The 22,869-nt window shown below is 38.1% G+C and overlaps 1 protein-coding gene across 1 annotated transcript in view; it reads left to right on the forward strand.

Annotated features, from left to right (window-relative positions):
* The window catches only part of LOC126470055 (copper chaperone for superoxide dismutase), a 97,841-nt gene extending 77,718 nt beyond the window's left edge, over positions 1–20,123 (forward strand). Inside the window, exons 5-6 of the mRNA XM_050097560.1 lie at positions 13,396–13,577; positions 19,895–20,123. Of these exons, the coding sequence (XP_049953517.1) occupies positions 13,396–13,577; positions 19,895–20,033 (321 nt within the window). The 3' untranslated portion in view covers positions 20,034–20,123. The remainder of the gene's footprint in view (positions 1–13,395; positions 13,578–19,894) is intronic.
* Positions 20,124–22,869: the final 2,746 nt, after the last annotated feature.

The raw sequence follows: 22,869 nt of genomic DNA on the forward strand, positions 1-22,869 counted from the left end.
TAACAAAATTAAATGTGAGACACCGAATGTATTGAATACTGCTGTAATTGAGTCAACCTGTTAGGTATGAACCAGGAACTGATATCCAAATGTAATGTTGTAATGCTTGCCTTCCATAAAGTTACCATATGTTGGTATATATGGCATATATATTCATAAACTGGTTGTTTGCCAATATTCCATCTCCAATAGCTGCTGAATCCAAAGACTTCCTGCAGCTAAAACAGCCACAGTAACTGCTGCATCTAATCCTCTTAGAGTTATTTTAGTATGAGCAAATATAAGGATGTCAGATGCTGTTGATAGCAATTAAAGTACATCATGCTGTTTATTGTGAATATACTTCCTGCAGTGTTCTATTATGTGAAACAATATTGGATGTTTCCAGAATGAGATTTTCACTCTGCAGCGGAGTGTGCGCTGATATGAAACTTCCTGGCAGATTAAAACTGTGTGCCCGACCGAGACTCGAACTCGGGACCTTTGCCTTTCACGGGCAAGTGCTCTACCATCTGAGCTACCGAAGCACGACTCACGCCCATATCAGCGCACACTCCGCTGCAGAGTGAAAATCTCATTCTGGAAACATCCCCCAGGCTGTGGCTAAACCATGTCTCCGCAGTATCCTTTCTTTCAGGAGTGCTAGTTCTGCAAGGTTCGCAGGAGAGCTTCTGTAAAGTTTGGTAGGTAGGAGACGAGATACTGGCAGAAGTAAAACTGTGAGGACCGGGCGTGAGTCGTGCTTCGGTAGCTCAGATGGTAGAGCACTTGCCCACGAAAGGCAAAGATCCCGAGTTCGAGTCTCGGTCGGGCACACAGTTTTAATCTGCCAGGAAGTTTCAATATTGGATGTAGCCAATGTTTTCTGCACATGAAAATGTGATGTGCTGGTCAGATTTAATGAGCTATGGGGTTGAAAGAGAATTGCTTAGAAACAGGGAGAAAACGGAATGCTGATGTCCCACAAAGTCCAACATGTGAGAGACTGAACAGCTGACAAGATATGCACATACAGGAAGATATTATATGACTAACTGATTTTTCAGTTTCTACATCTTGTTTACGGATAACCAGCAACTTCTTTTTTAATATATATTTCATGAAATATATATATATTAATGAATCTGTCAACAGTTTGCAGTTAATGTGTTTGGTGCCTAGTTTCAAACCATCAGGTTCATTTTCAAGCCTGAGCAATCCACGTTTGCCTCTTAGCGAGTCAAAATCAAACTCGCTAAGAGGCACATGAGGATTGTGACAGTCATTCTGTGAACATTTTGTAAAGCATGTATTGCTATTTTGGAGCTTATTACTATGATCAGGTACTTTCAGTGCAGCCTCAGCAGGCCAGACTTGAAAATTAACCAGTTGGTTTGGAACTAGTCGCCAAATATGTGTACTGCAACTGTTGATAGATGTGTTAATAAATGCTTCATAACTATATGATGTTGTTCATTGCTTATGTGCTGAATATTCAATTGTGTCATTTACTGACCAGATTCCTTCTGTGATTGGCAGACATGCACCATTTCGAGACTGAGAAACTGACAAGTCACTACATGATCTGTTTACTGCCTCAGTCCCAGAGACCACCCAAATTGGCTGGGCAATGAAAGTTATCTACCCACATGGAACATGGAGGGAGGTTGACATGTCATTCAGCCTCACAACACGTATTTGTAAAGTATACACTAGTGCATTCAGGAGAGGCCAGTGAATTAATTGGGCTGTATACAGGCCTTGAGATCTCATTCTTCTTTGAGGCACTGCATATCCTCAGCTTCCTTACCAAAGCCTTGGCTGGTTTAGTCATAGGTCCTTAATAATCTTGACACTGCTTTCAGGAGAGGACAGGAAATTAATGGGGCTCTATACAGGCCGTGGTATCTCATTCTTCCTTGAGGCTCTGCATCTCCTCAGCTTTCTTACCAAATCCTTGGCCAATTTGATTGTAGGCCTCTAATAATCTTGATATGATGTACTTCTTTGACATTTCTTTATTTATTTTACTCAGCATTATCCACAGGAATACAGTAAAAAGACAGCCATGGTATGTTCTGGCAACAGTTTTGCATCCATGACCCAAGTTTCAATTAGAGCACTATACAGTATTTGAGCATACTGCATGTTTTTTGTTTGTTGTTAACAAATATTTACAGAGATTTTTAAACAATGCTGTCTTGTTAAGTTCATACTTAAAAATTGCCATTGATTCCTGTTTGAAAGCCTCCCCCCCTCCCCCCACCCCCCCACTTCTGCCTTCCATCTCTCACCTCTCCCCCTTTTTATCCTCCCCCTCCCCACCCCTTTGTCCTCTTCCCAAATGCTTTTATGTCCACATTTTAGAAAAAAAATTCTTCCAATGATTGTTTTAAGATTTTTTGATGATATCAGCTTGTAAATAACAAAACGTTAATTACAATTATTAAAATATGCCTTCTATATCATGATTTTTCCCAGGACATTCACATAGACAGGCAAAGAGAAACTCAGACATCCGGAGGGGGTGAGTGTGGGTCAAGAGGTTCTAGACAGATGGAAACATTCGGAGGGGGTGTGTGTGGGTCAAGAGGTTCTAGACAGATGGAAACATTAGACACACACACACACACACACACACACACACAATGTGTTTGTTGTGAGTTCAAGTTCATACCTGAGGTGTAGCCCAGTGCCACATTTTTGTGATGGATGAGCTGTCAGTTGCTTGTAAACATTCCACCTTAGTAGCCCTCAGTTGCTTCAGCTACCTCACTGTTTTGTAGCTTTTCTGATATCATTGTCATAGCAATAAATAGTACACTGAAATGTGGCTTGTAACTGAAGTAGTAGACTGAATGTTCAAAAATAATTTTATGGCTTGATGACTGCTGCTGGATGGTAGGAAGATTGTAAGTGAAACAGCATTGAAGGCAATACTGTTCTGATGGTGAAACTTGAATGTACACAGCCAGGAATGGCCAGGTTGCTCTTAGCTGAAAATGGACAAAAAGGCTGAATGGGGGTCTGCTGGTTATGTCCTGGGTAAAGTAGTACAGCTCCATTTGTAGAGAGAGTACCTGTATTTTCTGTGACTAAAACAGATTTCACATTGTTGGGTGTACTGAAATTTTAGTGTTACTTGTTAGGTGGCCATTGCCAACCATGTCTGTCCATCTATCATCCAAATGCCATATATCCTTGTAAGTTCCCATCACCCATGTTCCTTGGGTTTCTAAGGAATAAATTATCATTGAATCTCTAGGCTGGAACTTGGCATATTACCCTCCTGTGTTTTTACAGGCAAAATGTTTTCAGTAGGGTCCGTGGTTGATGTAAGGTCCAGGGTTGATGGCCATGTGAAATTTCAGCCAGGCTTCTACTGCCAATTTAAGTGGCTCAGTACATTCTCATAAAAAGTTTTAACCTGCTATCTTCTGATGCTGCTGAATAGTCTTGAGCGCGTGTTTCATAGAAGTCCGAACCATGCTTTCTGCATCACCATTTCCTTGTCAGTGCCAGGGGCTTTGATAAGATTTGTAATCATGTGGCTGGCATAGAGTTCTTAGGAAATCACTGAGCTGCATCATTGTGAGAGATACAAACATCACAACTTCAGGCAAGATGCGTGATATCGTCCTTGATTCAAAACAAGTAGCGATAAAGGTGGAGCAGTTACTTCATCTGTATTACATCCTAGTGACTTAGATATAATAAACAGAGAACTTTGTCAGTGTTGACAGTAATTACTCTTTGATGTCCATCCATGGGTGATTGATGGTACAAGAAGATATTCTACTTCAGATTCTGTTGCACATAAAACTACTGTCTGGGGGCTGTGGCAAACACCTATCACTTTGAACGTGGCCATCCACTATGTACAGACACTTTCCACAAGACAGTGTTATTGTTGGTTTGTTGGGGGAAGATGTACACATCCACTGGGAAATCTCATACACTAGCACAATTGTCTATGTCTAAAGCAAAATATACATCATCTTCAGTTTCAAAAGCTGCATTTGGTCCTGTGGTAATTTGTTTCATAGGTGTAACCATCCTAGGTGAGTTCCTATCATCAGAGTTGTATGATCTGGAGTGTCTTATGCAGTGTTAAAACTGGTAAGCAGTAGCTTACTGTCCATTATTAGGTGTAACAAATGTTAATGATACTTTAATATGAACATGATTGTCTGCTACTACTACTGCTTAATCTAAGAATAAATGCATTGGCCTATTGGAGGCACTTGCACAGACATTCACAGTAGTTGTATGTTAAATAGTAGTTGCAGTATGATATAACTCCATGGCATTCAGTATACTAGACAGTGCCAAGGGCCTGCACTTACAGATGACTTTAGCTTTGATTTATTGATGCTACTTCCTGAACTTTTTGTAATTACATATCAGAGTGGCTTTGAATGTGTTTGCTGTAATCAACACTTCTTCCAGTGGCTGCCAAACAGGCTGACACAACACGAACTTTACAAAATACTGAGACCACATCCGAAATGCACTTAATAGCGAAGATGTTATATCACTCTCAGGACAGTTCTTCTTTGATAATGTAAACACTTCTGATCTTGTCAATTATAAGAACAAGGTGTTTTGCTGATGCTGACCTTATAACACGTGAGCTTGAGTGTATTGGTACAAGAAAGACAGAGAGACTGTGGGATTGTGGGTATTATCTTTTCGCCGTTTGCAAGAGCCTAAAAACATACCGACCATAATTTCCAGTCGGCAAGTCCACATTATTCTTCATACTCACTTATAGAAAATGTACCTACTTGATGTTTACTCAGTAGGATCAGGAACTATGACTATAAATAAAAGTTTTGAGTTGTAACTGATTAATACATTGAGTAAAAATTCATATACACATAATATAATAACATTCCTGAGAATAATAATAATAACAATAATAATGTCTGTATCACAAACACCACTATTAACAGTTCAGAGATGATCTCTACAGGAAGTTCCAAGTAAAGTGATCTATCACAGTGACTTCTAATCATCAAAGTTAATTGCATGCCTTGAAAGTGGAATGTAATTTCACCAATTGCAACACAGTTTTATCAACATTATGGGTGGCACACGAACAGTTACAGCCATGAAATCTAAGTGATCAAGGACGGTGTACAGTCGTCGCAAGTTCACTTCCTACCTTTTTGGTAGCTATCTGGCTGTGACGTCGTCCGAGGTACAGCATATGCAGGTGTTTGACTGACATGACTTGAATTTGGTACAGCTGTGTTATTTCATGAGTGTAATCAACTGCTGTAATTAAAATTTTGTATAACAAATACAGATGTACTTAATCTATTATGACTAAAGACTTTTTGTTCCAAATTTGGTTTTTAATAAATAACTTGAAAACTAATAGAGGTAGCTTAATGGAGTCACAAAGTTAATGTTCTTATATGAAACTGAGGCTATTTACGAATTTTCATGTTTCTGAGTCTAATATTTAATGCCTTCAGATTGTCCTAAAGATACCGATTTTGGCCAAAATGTTGCCCCAATCAAATTGAGACTTGTAACTTTCAATTGTGATATACATTTGCACATTCTGAACAATTTTTAGCTTTCTAGCACCATTATTTAACACCACTTATTTTTTTCTTAAAATAATGTATTTAGCGGAACATATTCATTAGACCATTCTGAGATTTAATAATGTTAACATTAATATACTGAAGCATACACTGCCAAAGTCTGGGAAAGTTATTTCAATTTTTAATTTCATTCTTGGATTATGGTGCGATCCTTTGTCTATTACACACAAGCGCATTATGATGATATGGTACTGGTAGTAGTGAACTGGGGGTAAGTCCTGGCACACACACAACTGGGGGTAAGTCCTGGCACACACACTCGCCTCTGCATCTCTCACAATGATGCAGCTCTTCTTTTGCCACATCACCCCCTGTTTATTTTTGTGAAAAGATTTATTTGTGAACAAAATTAAACGTTAGAAACTAGTGATGTTACTGTAGCTCTTTTAAATGAAACTGCTTTTAGCTAATTTCTTCTTAATACTACACCCACAAAGTTAACCATTTACAAATCATATGCATAAAATAACATAGAAACATGAAATAAAATTTTAGATTATTACAAAATTAATCTTGTGATTTACAGTGTTCAGTCTTTACCTGAAAGAGAAACACACACAAACATTTCACTTTTCAGTACTCACTCATTTAACCACAACTGTGGATGCTATAGGGCATGTCCTTGTGAGCCACTTTCTCTAAAACATTAACGATAGAGAGTGGGAAGTCACTATGTATGGCAGTCTTCGTGATAATCTATTACAAAAAGGAAAAGGGGGGAGTTACTGTGGTAGGTGTCCTTGCTTCTTTCTCCATACAACTTGCAGGCTGCTTTTCAAGAAGCCTCCATGCCCCTGAGAAACAGATAACATAGCCTAAGCTTCTGGTCTCATCTTACATCTAAGGGAGGACAAAAGACATTCTGTATTCAATTTTCCTTTTATGATTTAAATAAACACTAGAGAAGTTATCAGAAACAATTTTTCTTTTTTTTTTAAATTTATTGTTTGGGAAACTATGATCAACTTGTCAACTTTTTCAAAATGATTAATGGCAATTGCTACTTCATAAAATCGTGACATTATTCTAGCTCAATTTTACTAATTGCTCCATTTTTAAGGTTGAATCACGAACTTTGCAAAATATTTTTTTTTTATAAACCGTAGCTAGTATGCTCCGAAAGTCAGCATAGGTTTTTAAAATAAGTTACATTTTGGGATAGTTCGCAGTTTACTTCATTACCTTAGATGTTTCTTTACTCAGAAATTTGAGTAACTTTTGTAAACTCTATCTTCATATGGCTCAATTATCGTACAGATCAGCATACTAAAAAATTTATTTGATTTGACAGCAGTTACTTTGCTTTGTCACGCACATAATGAAAAACCTGTTTTTGTTATAACATACCAAAACTCTGCAATCTGCATTTGTGTTATTGTCTGTATGTGTGTATATTGATTTGTTAAGACCCTCTGCCTTGAGCAGAATTACATGTTTCTCAACCTTTTTATGAGACGTAAGGGAATTACTCACGAATTTTCCACCATTTTACCATATATGTCAGCCTACTGTTTCATTACTCCTCTTTCTCCCTATTTTCATTTATCCTTATATTTTGACACTTCTTTCCCCCTTTCATCTTCATCAACCTACTGACCTCATTATTTACATACCGTCGGCGAAGAAACAATACCGCGTAAGTAGCAAAATAAGAATTTTACACGAGAGACAAAAAACTGTCTAAAATGCCTAATACATTTCACAGCTGCACTAAATTTGCATCGTTGCACTACAAGGAAATATTGGACCAAATAAAAATGTGAAAAAAAATATGCTTTAGAAAGCTTAATTACGGCACATATGTGGAATTGTCTCGGTATTTATGCCATGATCTGCTACTTACGCGGTATTTGTTTGTCAGTCTCCCGGCACGACTTGACACATTTACGTTGGTATTTGATGCTGAGAAAGCTAGTAACAACACGTTTTGGAGCATTAATCATTTTTATTGAAAGATTTCATAGAAACATTTTAAATAAATATACTGTTTACATAGTTGTGATAATGTCTGCACATTTCTTCAAGAAAAATCCTAAACGTCACTCAAAGCACCAACAGAGAATTACACTGCACTGATACTCGTCACACAATTACCTCCATTATAATTTTCATTCATAAGGAATGTTGTCATAATAACTATTACAATCTTTAGGAAGAACAGATTTAAGTTGTTGTAAATGATCCCATTTGGATTTCTTGATTTTCCGTCTTTCCTTGTATAGTTTCAGGAAGCAAGCATCTCCAAGAATTTTCCTTGGACGCCTTGGTAATTCTTGCCACACCTCATTGAAAGAGCACTTGTAGTAAATAATACCATTTGGGCGGTACTGTAACGCCTTCGGATCGGTAACTGTAGGCTCATTTTTTACAGCTCTTCCAGGCCTAATTGAGTCATACAGCCACAAACTTTTTTCTGCATGGTTGCTGAAAAAGGAATAATCTAGGAAATGGACTTCGTATGGCTGTGCCTTTTTTCTCACTTCTTTAGATATCATAGCATATTGGCTAGGAAGTGTAACTTCACGTCCTTTAAGCTTGCACTCAATGGAATTGTGAACTGAATCACATTCTGTCTGAGTATGGCCTTTCTCCAAAACCTTTTGTGTAATCAATACTCCAGTATCAATTGCTAATCTTAAAAGAGCATTTGATCATATCAGATTTCTGTTCTGATACGTGCAGCTGTCAGAATACAGAATAACTTGAACGGGATTTTCCTTAATCGTTCTGGATAGAGTGTCCACGATGCATGAGGCAAAACATGATGCAACCAAATCACCTTGCGTTTCTTCGAACCGGTAACATACTGCATCATGACTTTCTAAATTATACATTGTAAAGTTGTGAACAGCCAACTTTGTTTTATAATAAACTGCACTTGCACTTAAAAATGGAGCTACTTTCCCAGCCTGTAAGTCCATGGTGTACACTGAGCAGAGCTTCTGCTGGGCTTCTTTCTTGTCAGCATCTTTTTGCATCCTTGCCTGCTCTTTCCATTCTGTGTGTTGCTTCCATACGTCTTCACTCAAGTTACCAAGCCTGTAACTACAACACAAGTCGCACTTGTCTTTCTTGGGGGAAAATAAGCTAATGTTACCTTCTTCTAAAATCAAGTTAAAGGTAGCCCGACTTGATGGTGAAACCTTCCCCGCATGACATTTTTCCACATAGATTCCATACAGCTGTTGTTTGGATTGTAGAATATGCTCAAGGTACAACTTCGAGGGGGATTTCCTGCATTAATGTGATGGAAGTTTCGGAAGAGAGTCCAGGAATTCTTTCATGAAGGTTTTCTCATCTTTCTTCTTCATCTGTTTCATTCGAGGTCGTGATGATTCTGTATCAAGAGTCATCCCATGTGTGGAATTACCCAGCCAATATCGGACTGTCCATTCTTTAATCCCAAGAGTATTGAGAAACATCTTTCTACATACTTTGTTTCCCCAGCTCATTTTTCGAATGATAAATGAGCATCCTTTTTCTCCTGGATTTGCCAGTGTTCTTCCCTGGATGTTTGGTAACATAAACCTTTCTCTGATCCCATGACATTGTTTCCCAAACTGTGTTAAATACTGCCTGCCTATCATCAGCAGAAAATTGATGACACCTCCTTTGAACGGATTTCTGGCACATCTTCAAAGTACATGTTGGACCTAATTTTCGTACCTCTCTTGGAGTATCATGAGTGATTTTACCAATTCGACTTCTTTTGTATCCACGCATTCTCAGAATTTTATTGGCATTTTTCTTCCAATCTTCAGGATGTTGTTTAGACTTCCTTTTCCTGTCACTGCTTACATCACCATAAAATTCTTGGCCTTCACTGTCAGCATCATTATTGCTCCCATGATCTTCCGATAATTTATCCAGAGTGTTTTGCAAACAATGAGCACCATTGCGTAGCAATGAGTGTGAAGTACTGTCGTCTCTAGTGGAAACAGTGACTGTGGGTTCATTTTGAGCATTGTTGGATACAGCCACTGAAGTTTCTAGATGGAAAAAAATTTATGTATTAATTTAAGCAGACAAAGATGAAGCTCAAATTCATGTACTCATGAGAGCAACGGCATCAGTTATACTATTAACAATAATCCCAAGAAAATTTACCTGCATCATTAGATGTTGCAGGAACAGTAACTGAGAACCCCATATATGAAATTAATTCTTCTTCGGTAAAAGTAACTTCAGCATTACGACTTTTCTCGTCTGTTGTTTGTTCTGCATTTATGGGAGATCCTACAAGAAGATGGATAGTCTAGAAATCTTTGGCAGAAATGAATAAAGCACAGAACGAGTGAAGTGGGGGTGTTCTGATTTATATCACAATAAGACACTTGCTGTGCTACTAACATTCAAAGGTGAACAATAAAACAATTTCCTTACTGCTATCAGTCACTCTCAGGAACGATTCTCCGCTTTCATAAGCTGATTTCAGCTGAGAAACAATTTCTTCTTCAGTAAAAAGATCATCTATATCGCTGTCCATTATCACGAATGAAGCTACAAGCATGGAACCACTTTCGAGCACTGTTAAATACGTAATAAGGCAGTAACAATGTGCTGTGGCTGCGTGCGCTTTTGTATTTCCGTGGTATTGTTTACAGTATCCATAGATTGTAGATACATGGTATTTAATTCTCTACAGTTCCGCGGTATTGCCATCTATTTATTTGCTGTGTCACATATGTGGTATTGTTTTAGATAATTTTTTCATGGAAAATAATTAAAAATTTGTCATTATGGCATTAAGAGCAGATGTGCGTACGGTCAACGACATCATCTGACAATTTTGAACATGGCCGATAGTGCAGCAGCTGTAGACGAAATTTATAATATTACTTGAAAATACAGCTCTTCGGTTGCACAGGTAAAAATTTCCAACTTTACCTAGGTTTCAACTGCTCTAAGGCAGCCTTCATCAGAAGTAAAAAAAAATTTACATTAAATAGAGTAAATAGTTATGAAATGGTTTAGAGCAACAGTGCTCACGTTAAAGATAAGAATATATTTGTACATTATAAAATATTCCTAGGAATGCAACTTGATTAAGACGCGCCGCTAAGGGTCGCGTGTGCGGCCGGCACTGTAAGCAGCATCAGCGCGTTTGATGCTGCTTACAGTGCCGGCCGCACACGCGACCCTTAGTGGTACGTCTTAATCAAGTTGCATTCCTAGGAATATTTTATAATGTACAAATATATTCTTATCTTTAACATAAGCACTGTTGCTCTAAACCATTTCATAACTATGTACTCTATGCAATGTAAATTTTTTTTACTTCTGATGAAGGCTGCCTTAGAGCAGTTGAAACCTAGGTAAAGTTGGAAATTTTTACCTGTGCAACCAAAGAGCTGTATTTTCAAGTAATATTATAGACATCATCTGACTGAAAAATGAAAAATCAGCAATTTGTCAGTTACATGGTATTGTTTCTTCATCAACGATATATTTTTGGTGTGATCCTCACACCACTTCCACCCATCTCCTTTAATTAATATCAAAATGCTTTGGCTTGCCTCTAGTGGCTCCATTTTATTACCATCTCTTACCTATAGACAATCTTACTTCCAACTGGAAATAATTAATTTATGCAGAGTTTATTGTTTCAGATTTTAGGGATTTCCAGCTTCAATTGCTTCTCTTGACACAAAGTATCTCTATTTTACTATTACTGATCCTTTTTGTGGATCTCATTTATTATTTGTTTACTTTAGCCATTCTTTTTCTGTCGCTGGTACTCATATGTTATCCACTGTTATTTTATAACACTTAGCATTCACTATTGCAAACTATCTCTCATATTCTCTTGTAAGTCATCATTCGGGTTTAGTAATTTTTGGGTATCATTCTTATTAAATATGAATATATTACAAACTAATAGCATATGTACAACATGAAGGCATATATTCCTTACCTACTATAGATAATACAGAGGAAGAGAATGAAACTTGAAAGGGAAATAAAGTTTCATCCAGCTGGGTCCACACAGTATGCCAAACTCTGTATCTGTCAAAGAGTGACAAATTCCCTACAGAACTTAATTACAGTCAGTTATGAAAGTCTTCAGATCTACAGTGTTATGTAGGCCTAGTTCTCTCTTACTTTTCTGGTATTCCGAATGGTATGTGTTTGCGTGAGGCGTACTTATTATCCTGAATGGTCCTTGATAAACATACATAAACTTCTTTGTTTCTGCTGAAATTTTCTTAGGTTTTCCTTTAGTTTTGACTAACACTAGTTCAGCAGTGTTAAAACTAGTGTTGGTGGGGGGGGGGGGGGGATATTATGCATCATGCCTTCTTTTTGTTTCCAAGGCTCTTTTATCAGAAATTTGATCTATTGATAGTCCCTTAGTCTCTATTTCTTTGAGGATGTAGTTCTTTTCCACATTAGTATCTTGCACATTATTTCCCAATTCATTATCTTCCTGCAAGTATCCCTTATTCCTCATTACTCTAATAGGCAGTTCCAATGCTTCATTATTGCTGCCCACATAAGTTTCAATGAAATGCTCTGTAATCACTTGAGAATCTGTTAAAATTGATACTAAATGGCTCTGATCAAAATCAATCTTTCCTTTATATTTCATTAAAAGATCTGTGCCAATTAACATTTCAACATTTAAACTGAGCGCAATTAAAAAAGGATGGTCTATTCTTGTGTTACCTATACCAGTCGGTATCGAAGCTTTGAGCAGTACTGGTCGAGAAACTTTTCCAGTAGCATGTATTATTCTTAACCCAACTTACTTTCATGACAGTTAGCTCATTCTTATTAGGAACAGAATTAAAAAATGCTTGGGACAAAGCACTTGTTTCACCGCTACTATCAAGAAGACAACACATTGTTACTGCTGAAATGCTAGTTTTTATAATAGAGTGAGTTATTCTAGAGGTTCTTCATAAAAGTCTTCTTATAATTCCTTTTCAATTCATTTCCAGCTAAAGTAATTTTGTTCAGCTGCAAGTACATTTACACTCAGATTCACAGGTTCGTCAACTCTACATTCGCAGCTGCCTTTTTCAACTTGTCCACCAATTTTAATTCAAAGCACTTGACAACCTCCTCAACTTTTGTTTGTTACACCACTCTACATCCCTGCACAACATTGCTATTTATAATAGTGTCATCTGCTCTTACAGTTTGGGGCAAGTCAATACAGCTAATAGGTTTCCTGACCTCGTCTTTATTGCTACCCCCTTCATCTAACAACTCCTCACCCCTCCCCCCTCCTCCTCCTCCTCCTCCTCCTCCTCCTCCTCAAAACCTTCCAAAACTGACTGTGCTTCCTCTACCGAAACTTTAGTCTTCAGATTGCCATTATTGTCGAAGATGTAAGCCTTTACCTCATCTTTGTCCTCGCCTGACTGAAACCAGTTAATTTGTTCTTTGCTATTATCTGTAGCATTTTCTTTCTCCTTCTTGGCCCATTTTTCTAATTTGTCCAGCATACTGTCAACTAGATAATGAGAGTGATTTAGCACATTACTCGTACTGACTGTTTCTATTTTATCATCCCTGTTATCAATTTGCGTGTGCTGACTGATTGTGGTCTGTATTCTTGTCACTGGCTGTGTTTCTGTTTCCACTTGGTGAGCACCAGTTTCTTCATAAATGGGAATTAGTTTCCTATCTGTGGCCAAGGCAGGAGTACGAAATTAGGCTTTGGTATTGCAGCTCACTAACATACATACATTAACATAGCAGTAGATAAACTATAAATTCAGGCACAAGGATAATACAGTTAACAAATGATTTTCAGTTAGTTTATTTATATAAACTATAATTACTGTTTCAGCATGCTGGTGACCTAGGGAATATCAGTGCTAACAGTGAAGGCCGTGCTGTGTTTCGTTTCACTGACTCTGTACTTAAAGTGTCTGATGTAATTGGCCGATCTGTTGCTGTTACCGACTCTGAAGATGATCTTGGAAGAGGAAATAATGCAGGCTCATTAGAAGATGGCAACGCGGGAAGAAAGTAAGTGTAATCTGTATGTTGACATCATGTGTTGTAATTATATTTAAATAAAAAAATCAGATGTTTATGTATATGGGTGTAAACTTCCACAGACACTGTCAGTTTCATTAAAATGTTCTCAGGTATGTGAGCATGTTATAGTGTTGGGTTATTGACTGATGTTTTAGCTACTGTTGCATGTGGCCTTGATCAGCATGGTTTATTTACTGCTGAATCAAGGCAGTGTCAACTATTATATACTTGTACTTTATCCTGTCCTTATTGTCACTTGCTAAGGACAAAAGAGAACCCTTCCTGAGACAATGAAAGCTGTATACCCGGGCCGGTGAAACATGTCACTTGACAGCTCACGTGTGGTTGGCTACACTGCGATTGTGAGGTTGCAATAGCTGCCACCGCACATGCTCATAACTCAGAAGTACGTTTTTTAAATGTAAGCTACAATCAACGTTTATACGTAAGTGCAACAAAGTACGTTATTCTAACAATGGAGAGAACGACAACGGAGACTAAGCGTTTGATAGTATATGAAACCGGTAAATAAAATACCCGAAGCTAATGACAATATCTATGAAAAGTCGTTCCAAATTGTGACAGTAATAGCTGCATGTAAAATGTCATATAATAATGTAAATCTAAGCATACCAAATAACACGCTATCCGCACTCATAAAAAGAAATAAAGCAAAACAGGCATAGCCTACCCGATTGCAGAGAGAAAAAGAATTAATTCTGTATACATTTACACTCACCAATTTACGATGTCAATGGCATTATTCCATCCAGTTCTCCTTCACTATCATTGGAATCGGTGCCAAAACCATTGTTTTCATCATCATTATCATTATCATCATCATCATCGTCATCATCATCATCATCATCATCATCATCAAGAGAAATCATTAATTGTTCGTTCTCATTTATAATTCCGTCTATAGTCTGTGCTTCTCGTATCAGTTTAGCAACATGATCCACTTTTATCCTCCATGAGGTAGCGTCTACAGTAGCAGTCTTTCTGCTTCTGTTATAGTAAAAGTCTTGTTACTTCTAATGTACGCCTTGACTTCACTCCAAACCAATTCAATTGGATTAAAATGGTAGTGATAAGGCGGTAGCCTAATTACCAAGTGACAAGTGTCCCTGTTCACTTGCAATTTCATTTATGACTTGTTTAGGTGTCACAGGCTTATTTTGTTTCACGAGCGAGTATAACAGCAGCTTTGTCATGCTCCTGCCTGCAGCAATGTCTCTTGCCTGCAACCACCGCACCATAGTTTCCTTACAGTCACTAGTGGTGGGAGTTTTATCTAAAATCGCGGAATGGTATGGTGCATTGCCCATCACAAAAACTGTCGGAACACTAAACTGGAGCAACAAATTTTTTAACCACTGTAGAAACCGTGGGTGGTCCATATCCTCATAATAGTCACCATTTTTTTGATTGACAAATTAGAAGTCCTTCAGGCACAAAGCCATTTGAAGATCCTGCATGGGCCACAATTAATCGGGATCCTCTTCCTGTTGGCTGATGACCGCTGCTATTCAGAGTATCATCTGTCCAACCTTTCTCAACTGATTCTCCAGCATTGACCCAGGTTTTTTCTAAGCATATGTCCTTTCCTACAATTTTGTGTAAGAAAATGGTACGAGCTGCAACGACATGAGCTTTTTGTAGTAACAACTTTCGCCCTTCTAACTTTTTAAAACAGAAGCCCATACTTTGTAATATCATCTTAAGTGACATTTTTCCCCCCTGAGAAAAGTTCACTTTCTTTTAAAGAAATTATCAACTTCACTATTGTGGGGTAATCTTTCCATTTATGGTATCTGTATATCTGCCGACGAATTGCATCGAATTGGAAAAATCCAATATCTGCAACACGACGAGGCTGCTTTTTTTTCTTGCCCAGGTACTTAAAAACACACTATTCCTTCCACAGGGGCTTTCTTCCACACTGTTTACTTCACTGTCTTGCAAGTCTTGAAGTAGCACCCCTTTCCTGAGTCCTAGAGTTTTTGAAGTATGCTCTAAAATTTTATCGACAAGAATCGAAGCATGCCCATAAACAGAAACAAATTGTTTTTCTTGCTCATAAAACTCACGCATCCTCCGTAGCAATTCCAAATCCTGACTATTTAATGGCACTCCACAGCACAACAGAGTGTTGCCTGGAAAACGACATAATTTTGGTGACATTGTTTAACAAACAAAAACTGTAGTTCAGGTGGTAACACAACACAACAGCAGGCATTCGCACACTAACATACAATGTTTACATGGAAGTCGGCAACGTGGTAGCGTCGACGCTAGAACTGAATTCTGTTCGGTGTTGTTATTGGTTCAGAAGATGTGGTGCCTCCCATTCCTCACATGTTTGTTAGTTTTTGTTATGGTCTTCAGTCCAGAGACTGGTTCATGCAGCTCTCCATGTTACTCTATCCTGTGCAGGCTTCTTCATCTCCCAGTACCTACTGCAACCTACATCCTTCTGAATCTGCTTAGTGTATTCATCTCTTGATCTCCCTGTACGATTTTTACCTCCATGCTGCCCTCCAATACGAAATTGGTGATCCCTTGATGCCTCAGAACATGTCCTACCATTGATTTTGATTCCTACTCTGAATTTTTCTTTTGTTTCCTTTACTGCTTGCTCAATATACAGAGTGAATAACACCGGGGATAGGCTACAACCCTGTCTCACTCCGTTCCCAACCACTGCTTCCCTTTCACGCCTCTTGACTCTTATAATTGCCATCTGATTTCTGTACAAATTGTAAATAGCCTTTTGCTCCCTGTATTTTACCCCTGCCACCTTCAGAATTTAAAGGAGAGTATTCCAGTCAGCAGTTTCAAAAGCTTTCTCTAAGTCTACAAATGCTAGAAATGTAGGTTTGCCTTTCCTTAGGGTAGTAGCTATGACAAGATGGTGTACTATATAAATTTGGATACTAAATACAGCTTGAAGTCATCTGTGCAAAAAAAGATTGTACTCCCTTAAGTTCCCCCCCCCCTCCTCTTCCTCCTCCTCCTGCTCCTCCTCCTCCTCCTCCTGCTCCTCTTTCTCCTCCTCCCCACACATCAGGTGCCAGCTGAGTGCCCATTAACCACCATCTTGTAATTTGTGGGTATTGCTTTACCTGTGCCTAGTCATCTGGTGTCACATATTTTTGGAATCCTGTCAAGGACCTGTAGAATCCGTGCCAAGCAGAACCTCTGTTGTACTGTGTTTGAAAATTGGAACATGCTATTAAACAGGTGTCCATAATATTTTGGCTCATCAGTGTCCAGTTAAAGATTAGAACACACATCCCCAATCTCCTCCTGCTATAAATGTCAGCAACATATGACACATGGCTACGTGCTGCAACAGCCAAGGGATAAGTGATGTGTCAGTGATGTGTATCACCTGTATGTGTAATCAACACTATTTGTGTCTCCCCATTCACAAACATATGCTACTCACATGCACAGATAGTGAGGAGGGATCTCTTATACAGTGGCTTAACTGAAGCATATTTGAGCCAATTCAGAATTTCACTGGTAAATGACTTATTACAGAAATAACTTAAGGTGTTACTAAATTCAAAAGAACACACTTTAATTTTGTTGATATTTTATCATAACCACTGGATTTTTTTATTTGGTATGTATCTTGGTAGTTTCTTAAAGGAAGTCATTTTCTTGTGTTAGCTGTTCTTTTGTTTTGAAGTAAGCACTTTATTTATTTATCATTTAGTAAAATTTACCCCTTCATGCAATATCAAGTTACAGCACAGTAAAAATTGCTATACTCGCTATAGGTTATATTCCATATGTTAGCGTGTTGTGAAAGCAGCATGTGATGGTGTCCTTAATAAGAGTTTCATACAAATAAAAGAGTAGACTACACAGGAAAATGGGTGCTTGTAAGAAATTTACAGAACTTGTGGACCCATAGATAAAGAACACTTTTATGGTAGTCATCACTGCTTGTGCTGTAGTGAGAGTCATAGTCGTGTTACTGAAGTTACTTGTAAAGATTGGTCTCAGCTATTTCAAAGCAACATTTACTGGACCTGACAAGCAATTGCTGTAGTTACCAAATTATAGTGCTTACCAGAAAGGTTTGCAATACTGCATACATTTATTAGCAAAATATAACCTATTCTTAAATTCTACACAGTCTTAATTACTAATGAATCAGTGAGAAACAGATAAGTATTGAAAACATTTACATATAAATTAATGTATATCTTAATATCCATCAATTACAATAAGGAAATGCTATGTCATAAGAACTTTGCGTGACTTGTAGTTTGTTCATGTTATGCACCATTTCCAAATTTATTATGGACTGTTGTGTGAGGGACACATTATTGTATTGTTCTTATCATTGTTCCTTCTTTAGATGTGCATCCATTTCACATCCAGTTTCATATCTATCAATGTAAAAAACACTTCTATGTATTAGCTATAGGGAATTGAAAATCACTGGCAAGAATTTGTGCAAGAAAGTTACAGATCTCTCTTTGTGAGGTCGTGTGCAGTTGTTCATAGAGGGCTATTGTTGAGTGTTCCTTGGAAGGCCATACAGATGTCCTGAAAATGACATTCTTCTGAACATCTACCATCAGTGCTGCAGAATTAGCCTGCCCAGTCTCACATTTCTGAGTGCTGCTTCCAAATTGTGAACAAATATTGCAGGTATAGACCATGGCCACTCAAGAGATGAACTTTATGCCGATTTGGATTAATGTGGCTCAGTTGCAGGCTTTTACAGACATCGTGTCTCTTGCTTTGCTACATTCATCCACTCACATTGCCATGTGCTCATTCTTTAGATTTTTATATTGTCTTTACAGGATATCATGATGAATGTGATTCGAGAGGACAATAGTGAAACTGCTGTTTTTTATTGCCCCCCCCCCCCTTTTTAAGAATTGTTATAATTTGATCATTGTCTATGCTGCCAACCATCTGATCAAAGGGGTCTCACATCTTTTCCAGGTTAAGCTTTTGTTCAGGGGATCTTTTCTCACATTAGACAGGTCTCTGTAAATACTGCATTATAATTGCTACTAGTCAAAATATCGAGTTGTAAATTTCACATGCCAATTTCTTACTGTAATTACTTTTCTTCTATGGAAAAACGTGTAACATATAGGCAGGTGCAAATTGGCACATTTACCTACCAGAAGTCTGTTGGGCAATATCTTTAGTAACTACCATAGCAAAATCCTATTGCAGAAAACTGGTCTGTATCGTAATAAAAGTTGGTCAAAGGAGTGGTAACTGAAATGTTGAAACTGCTGTAAATGTTACAAAACAAAGGAACATTGAATAATTCTGCCAACATTCAGGTATCCTATCAGTTCAGAGATGAGTTTATATAAATCATTATGTGAGTTGTAGTAGTTTCAGCTGCTTTTTCACATACTAACGTCTTAAGACCCTACAGGATGCTCATCAGATTCTATAAATTGTTTTCATTCTGCTACTTTCTCTTTCAAGCCTTTAGCAGATCAGTGTTAACACAAGGGAATGATAAATTCTTGCACACTATCCACTGCCATGATTGTGGAGTGTTGTATGCCTATCTGCTCTCATTGCACTTTGGAATCCTGGCTAAGCATATATTTAATGAATGTCTCGCTGGAGGGCATTTTTAGATGACAGTGGAAAGAACTTTTGTGTTTTGGTACTATAGTACTGGACTTACTTTTCCAAGCAGTTGTCATGAACTGAAGAGAAATGAGTTCTTAAAAGAAAAAAAAAAAATCTTAAACTAAAGCCATATCTTTTCATTCTGTCAGCTGGCGACCTCTGTATTTATCCTAATGTACTCTTTTGTGAGAGTTCATCTTAAGGTGAACCTGCCTGAAGAACTGACAGCTATATGAAACTGATGTAGATTCTTTTTTTTATGAAAAACATGCTAGTCATGAACTATTTTTGTTTGTTCTTGATGAGACTTTGTGAGTGAAATGTGCTCGTTAGTCAATTAACGAATTTTTGTTTAGTCTTGATTTTCAGTAAATAAATTGTTATTGCATGTGTTGCATTGAACACTGTAAAACTGATGAACTTTAATAATCGAAGGGTGTATTAAATGTTGCACACCTGTAAAATAAATTCACAGTGATGCTAGGCTATTATGCTTACAAAACAAGTGGACCTGATGACTTTTTCATGTACAACTCTCAAGCAATCAAACTCTTTTGGTAATTGTGCAGTGGAAGGAGTAACCATAATTTATACTTCAATTAAACTTGAACTTTAGCAGTAAGAGAAAGTAACTTTAATTAGGCTGTATAAATATTTTCTGTAAATTGTTGCAGGATTGCATGTGGAATTATTGCTCGTTCTGCTGGCCTGTTTGAAAATACAAAACGTATTTGTGCTTGTGATGGTGTAACTCTCTGGGATGAGAGGGATGTACCTCTGGCTGGACCTGGTCGTCGTACTGCTAAAGTTTAGGCTGTTCACATGTTTTATGTGCATATGTATAAATTTTGTAAATAATGGTTTTCTTGTGCATTTAAAATAAATTTGTTAATTTCTCTCTGATTTCAGTTTTTTTCATTCTGTTTCTCTTTTGCATGCCTCTGATACTGTGGATGTCCTTTCGGAGGTTTGGTTTGTTCTGTATTGTTGGGACACAGTTCCTACAGAAATGTTGTGACAAAAGAAGGATCTAAGATAAATTGTAAAGAAATTTAATAATGTGTTGGTCACATGTGTGTAAATTATTTTCTGGTTGGTCGGCAAAAAATTAAGAGTATGTATTATCATAAATATCTTAGAAGATTTCTTGGTTTGGTTGGTAAATTAAAAGGTGAAAGAGTTCCTCTGATACAAAAGAGGTGAGTTAACTTAAGGTGCACTACAGCCTACTAACTACACTGACACAAAAGAGCTGAGTTAACACTTACAACACGGTGCCCGTACGCCATACGGGCGCGGCCGCCCTGATGTTGGCGACGGCGCCCGTATACCGTACTGGCGAGCCTTTTATTCGGCTCCATGAGTGCATTTAGCGGGTCTCCGAAGCAGTTTTGTCAACTAATGTGGAGGTATTTCATTCTTCTTCCGCAAGAGGCAAGCACTTATCGGCTATCTCATCCTGGGAGCGGTTGTGAGCACTGCAAAGACGAAGTTACCTGCAGTTCATTCACAGGTGTTTACGATCGTGAAAATATCGCAGAGCGAGTTGACAGAGGCAGAGATCTTAGATATTCTTTATGGAGGTGCAGGATGTGAAATTGACAATACTGACAAAGAGGATTCGTGCTCTCCAGACGAAAGTACAAGTGATGATTCAGGTATGTATATGTCTCAATTGTTTATAAAGTGGCCGGCCGCGGTGGTCTAGTGGTTCTAGGTGCTCAGTCAGGAACCGCGCGACTGCTACGGTCGCAGGTTCGAATCCTGCCTTGGGCATGGATGTGTGTGACGTCCTTAGGTTAGTTAGGTTTAAGTAGTTCTAAGTTCTAGGGGACTGATGACCACAAATGTTAAGTCCCTTAGTGCTCAGAGCCATTTGAACCGTTTTGTTTATAAAGTGAAGAGTTCATTGCCGCATTTTGTATTGTGATTAGTGTTCATTACTTCACTTAGTGCCTCTTAGTACCAATCTTAGCATTATTTTTTTTTCTATGCAGACAGTGGTACAGACTATCAGTCACCATCTGGTACCTGGTCGTGTGTGGCTCACTGAGCACAAAGAGCAAGACTGGTCGGAACTAGACGATCAGCCAGTACTGCCGGATTTCCAGGAAGTAGTCGGCGTAGCATCGCATTTTTCAGATGCCACTGAGGAGATTCAATATTTTAGTTATTTCTTTGAAGACTACCTTATTCGGCTTATCAAAAGTGAAACGAATCGGTAGGCTGGTAACGTTATTACGGCAATGAAGCGCAAAGATAGCCTGAAAATAAACTCTGTTTGGCATATGTGGTCTGCAGTAAAATTGCAAGAGATTTACTGGTCTCTCAGTATTATTTTGCATATGTGCTTCGTAAATTTCCCGAAAATCAGTGATTATTGGTCAGCAGACCCGTTTTCGCAGACAGGATTTGCAAGTAAATTGTTGAGTCGCGACCGATTTTACACTACTTTGTCGATGTTACACTTGAATGACAATGCTATGTTCATTAGCAGAGGCGAAGAAAAGCACAACCCACTTCATACAGTGAGGCCTTTGTTTGATTTCTTTGTAAATAAAAGCAAAATTAGTTTTCTTCCAGGCATGAATCTGACAATAGATGAGGCAATGTGTCCCTTTCGTGGTAGAACAAGCTTCAGAGTATACATGAAAAACAAACCCAATAAATATGGAATAAAGTTGTATGCTCTCTGTGATTCATCAACAGGTTATATGCTAAACTGTGATGTATATACAGGTTATGCAGGCAGTGCTGACAATTGTATCCAGGGCCTTGTACAAAGGTTGTGTTCACTGTACTTTGGCAAAGGACATTGCATTTATATGGATAGGTACTACACCAGTCCATCTCTTTTGGACATGTTGTGGGAAAATAAAGCTCTTGGAGCGGGAACTGTAATGAAAAACAGGAAAGGTTTGCGACGAATATTCAAAACACTAAAACTAAAAAAAAGGATAGTTTTTCAAAGGAAACATCATCTCTTGGCTGTGAAATGGAAGTTGAAACGAGATGTTCTTTGTCTTTCCACAAAACATAAGTCTACCAGCACTAGTATTCAAGTGAGGGCCAGGGGTGGAATAGCAGAAATTGTAAAGCCAGACGTTATTATTGATTACAATAAGAATAAAGCTGGGGTTGACAGAGCACATCAGTTCTCCAGCTATTATCCGTTTGCCTGAAAAACTTTGAAGTGGTGGAAAAAGCTGTTTTTCCACTTGTTTATTGCGTCAACTGTCAACAGCTTTATTTTATATAAAGAGAAGACTAGGAAGAATGTATCCCTAGTAGACTTTATTCACAAAGTGGGGAAGAAGTTGGCTGAGAAGGGCGGAAATATTTTTCAGCAACAAGCCGCTTCATCCTCACAAATTGAGAGGACATTTGCAAGGCAGTTTCCAGAGAAGGTCCCACCCACTACAGACAAGGTGAATACTACTAGGTATTGCGAAGTATGTTCAGACAGGGGGAAGAAAGAGATGAGTAAGCGCATGAGGAAGGAAAGTAGATGGTGGTGCAAGGACTGTGGCGTTGGCCTTTGCATCCCACAGTGTTTCCAGAATTTTCACACAAAGGCTAACTACATCTGAATTATTAAAATACTCTAGTTTACAGGTACCTGCAGTTAAACAGTCCAGTGACAATTTTT

This window comes from Schistocerca serialis, chromosome 3 (assembly GCF_023864345.2).
Source record: "Schistocerca serialis cubense isolate TAMUIC-IGC-003099 chromosome 3, iqSchSeri2.2, whole genome shotgun sequence".
NCBI classification, from domain to species: Eukaryota; Metazoa; Arthropoda; class Insecta; order Orthoptera; family Acrididae; genus Schistocerca; species Schistocerca serialis.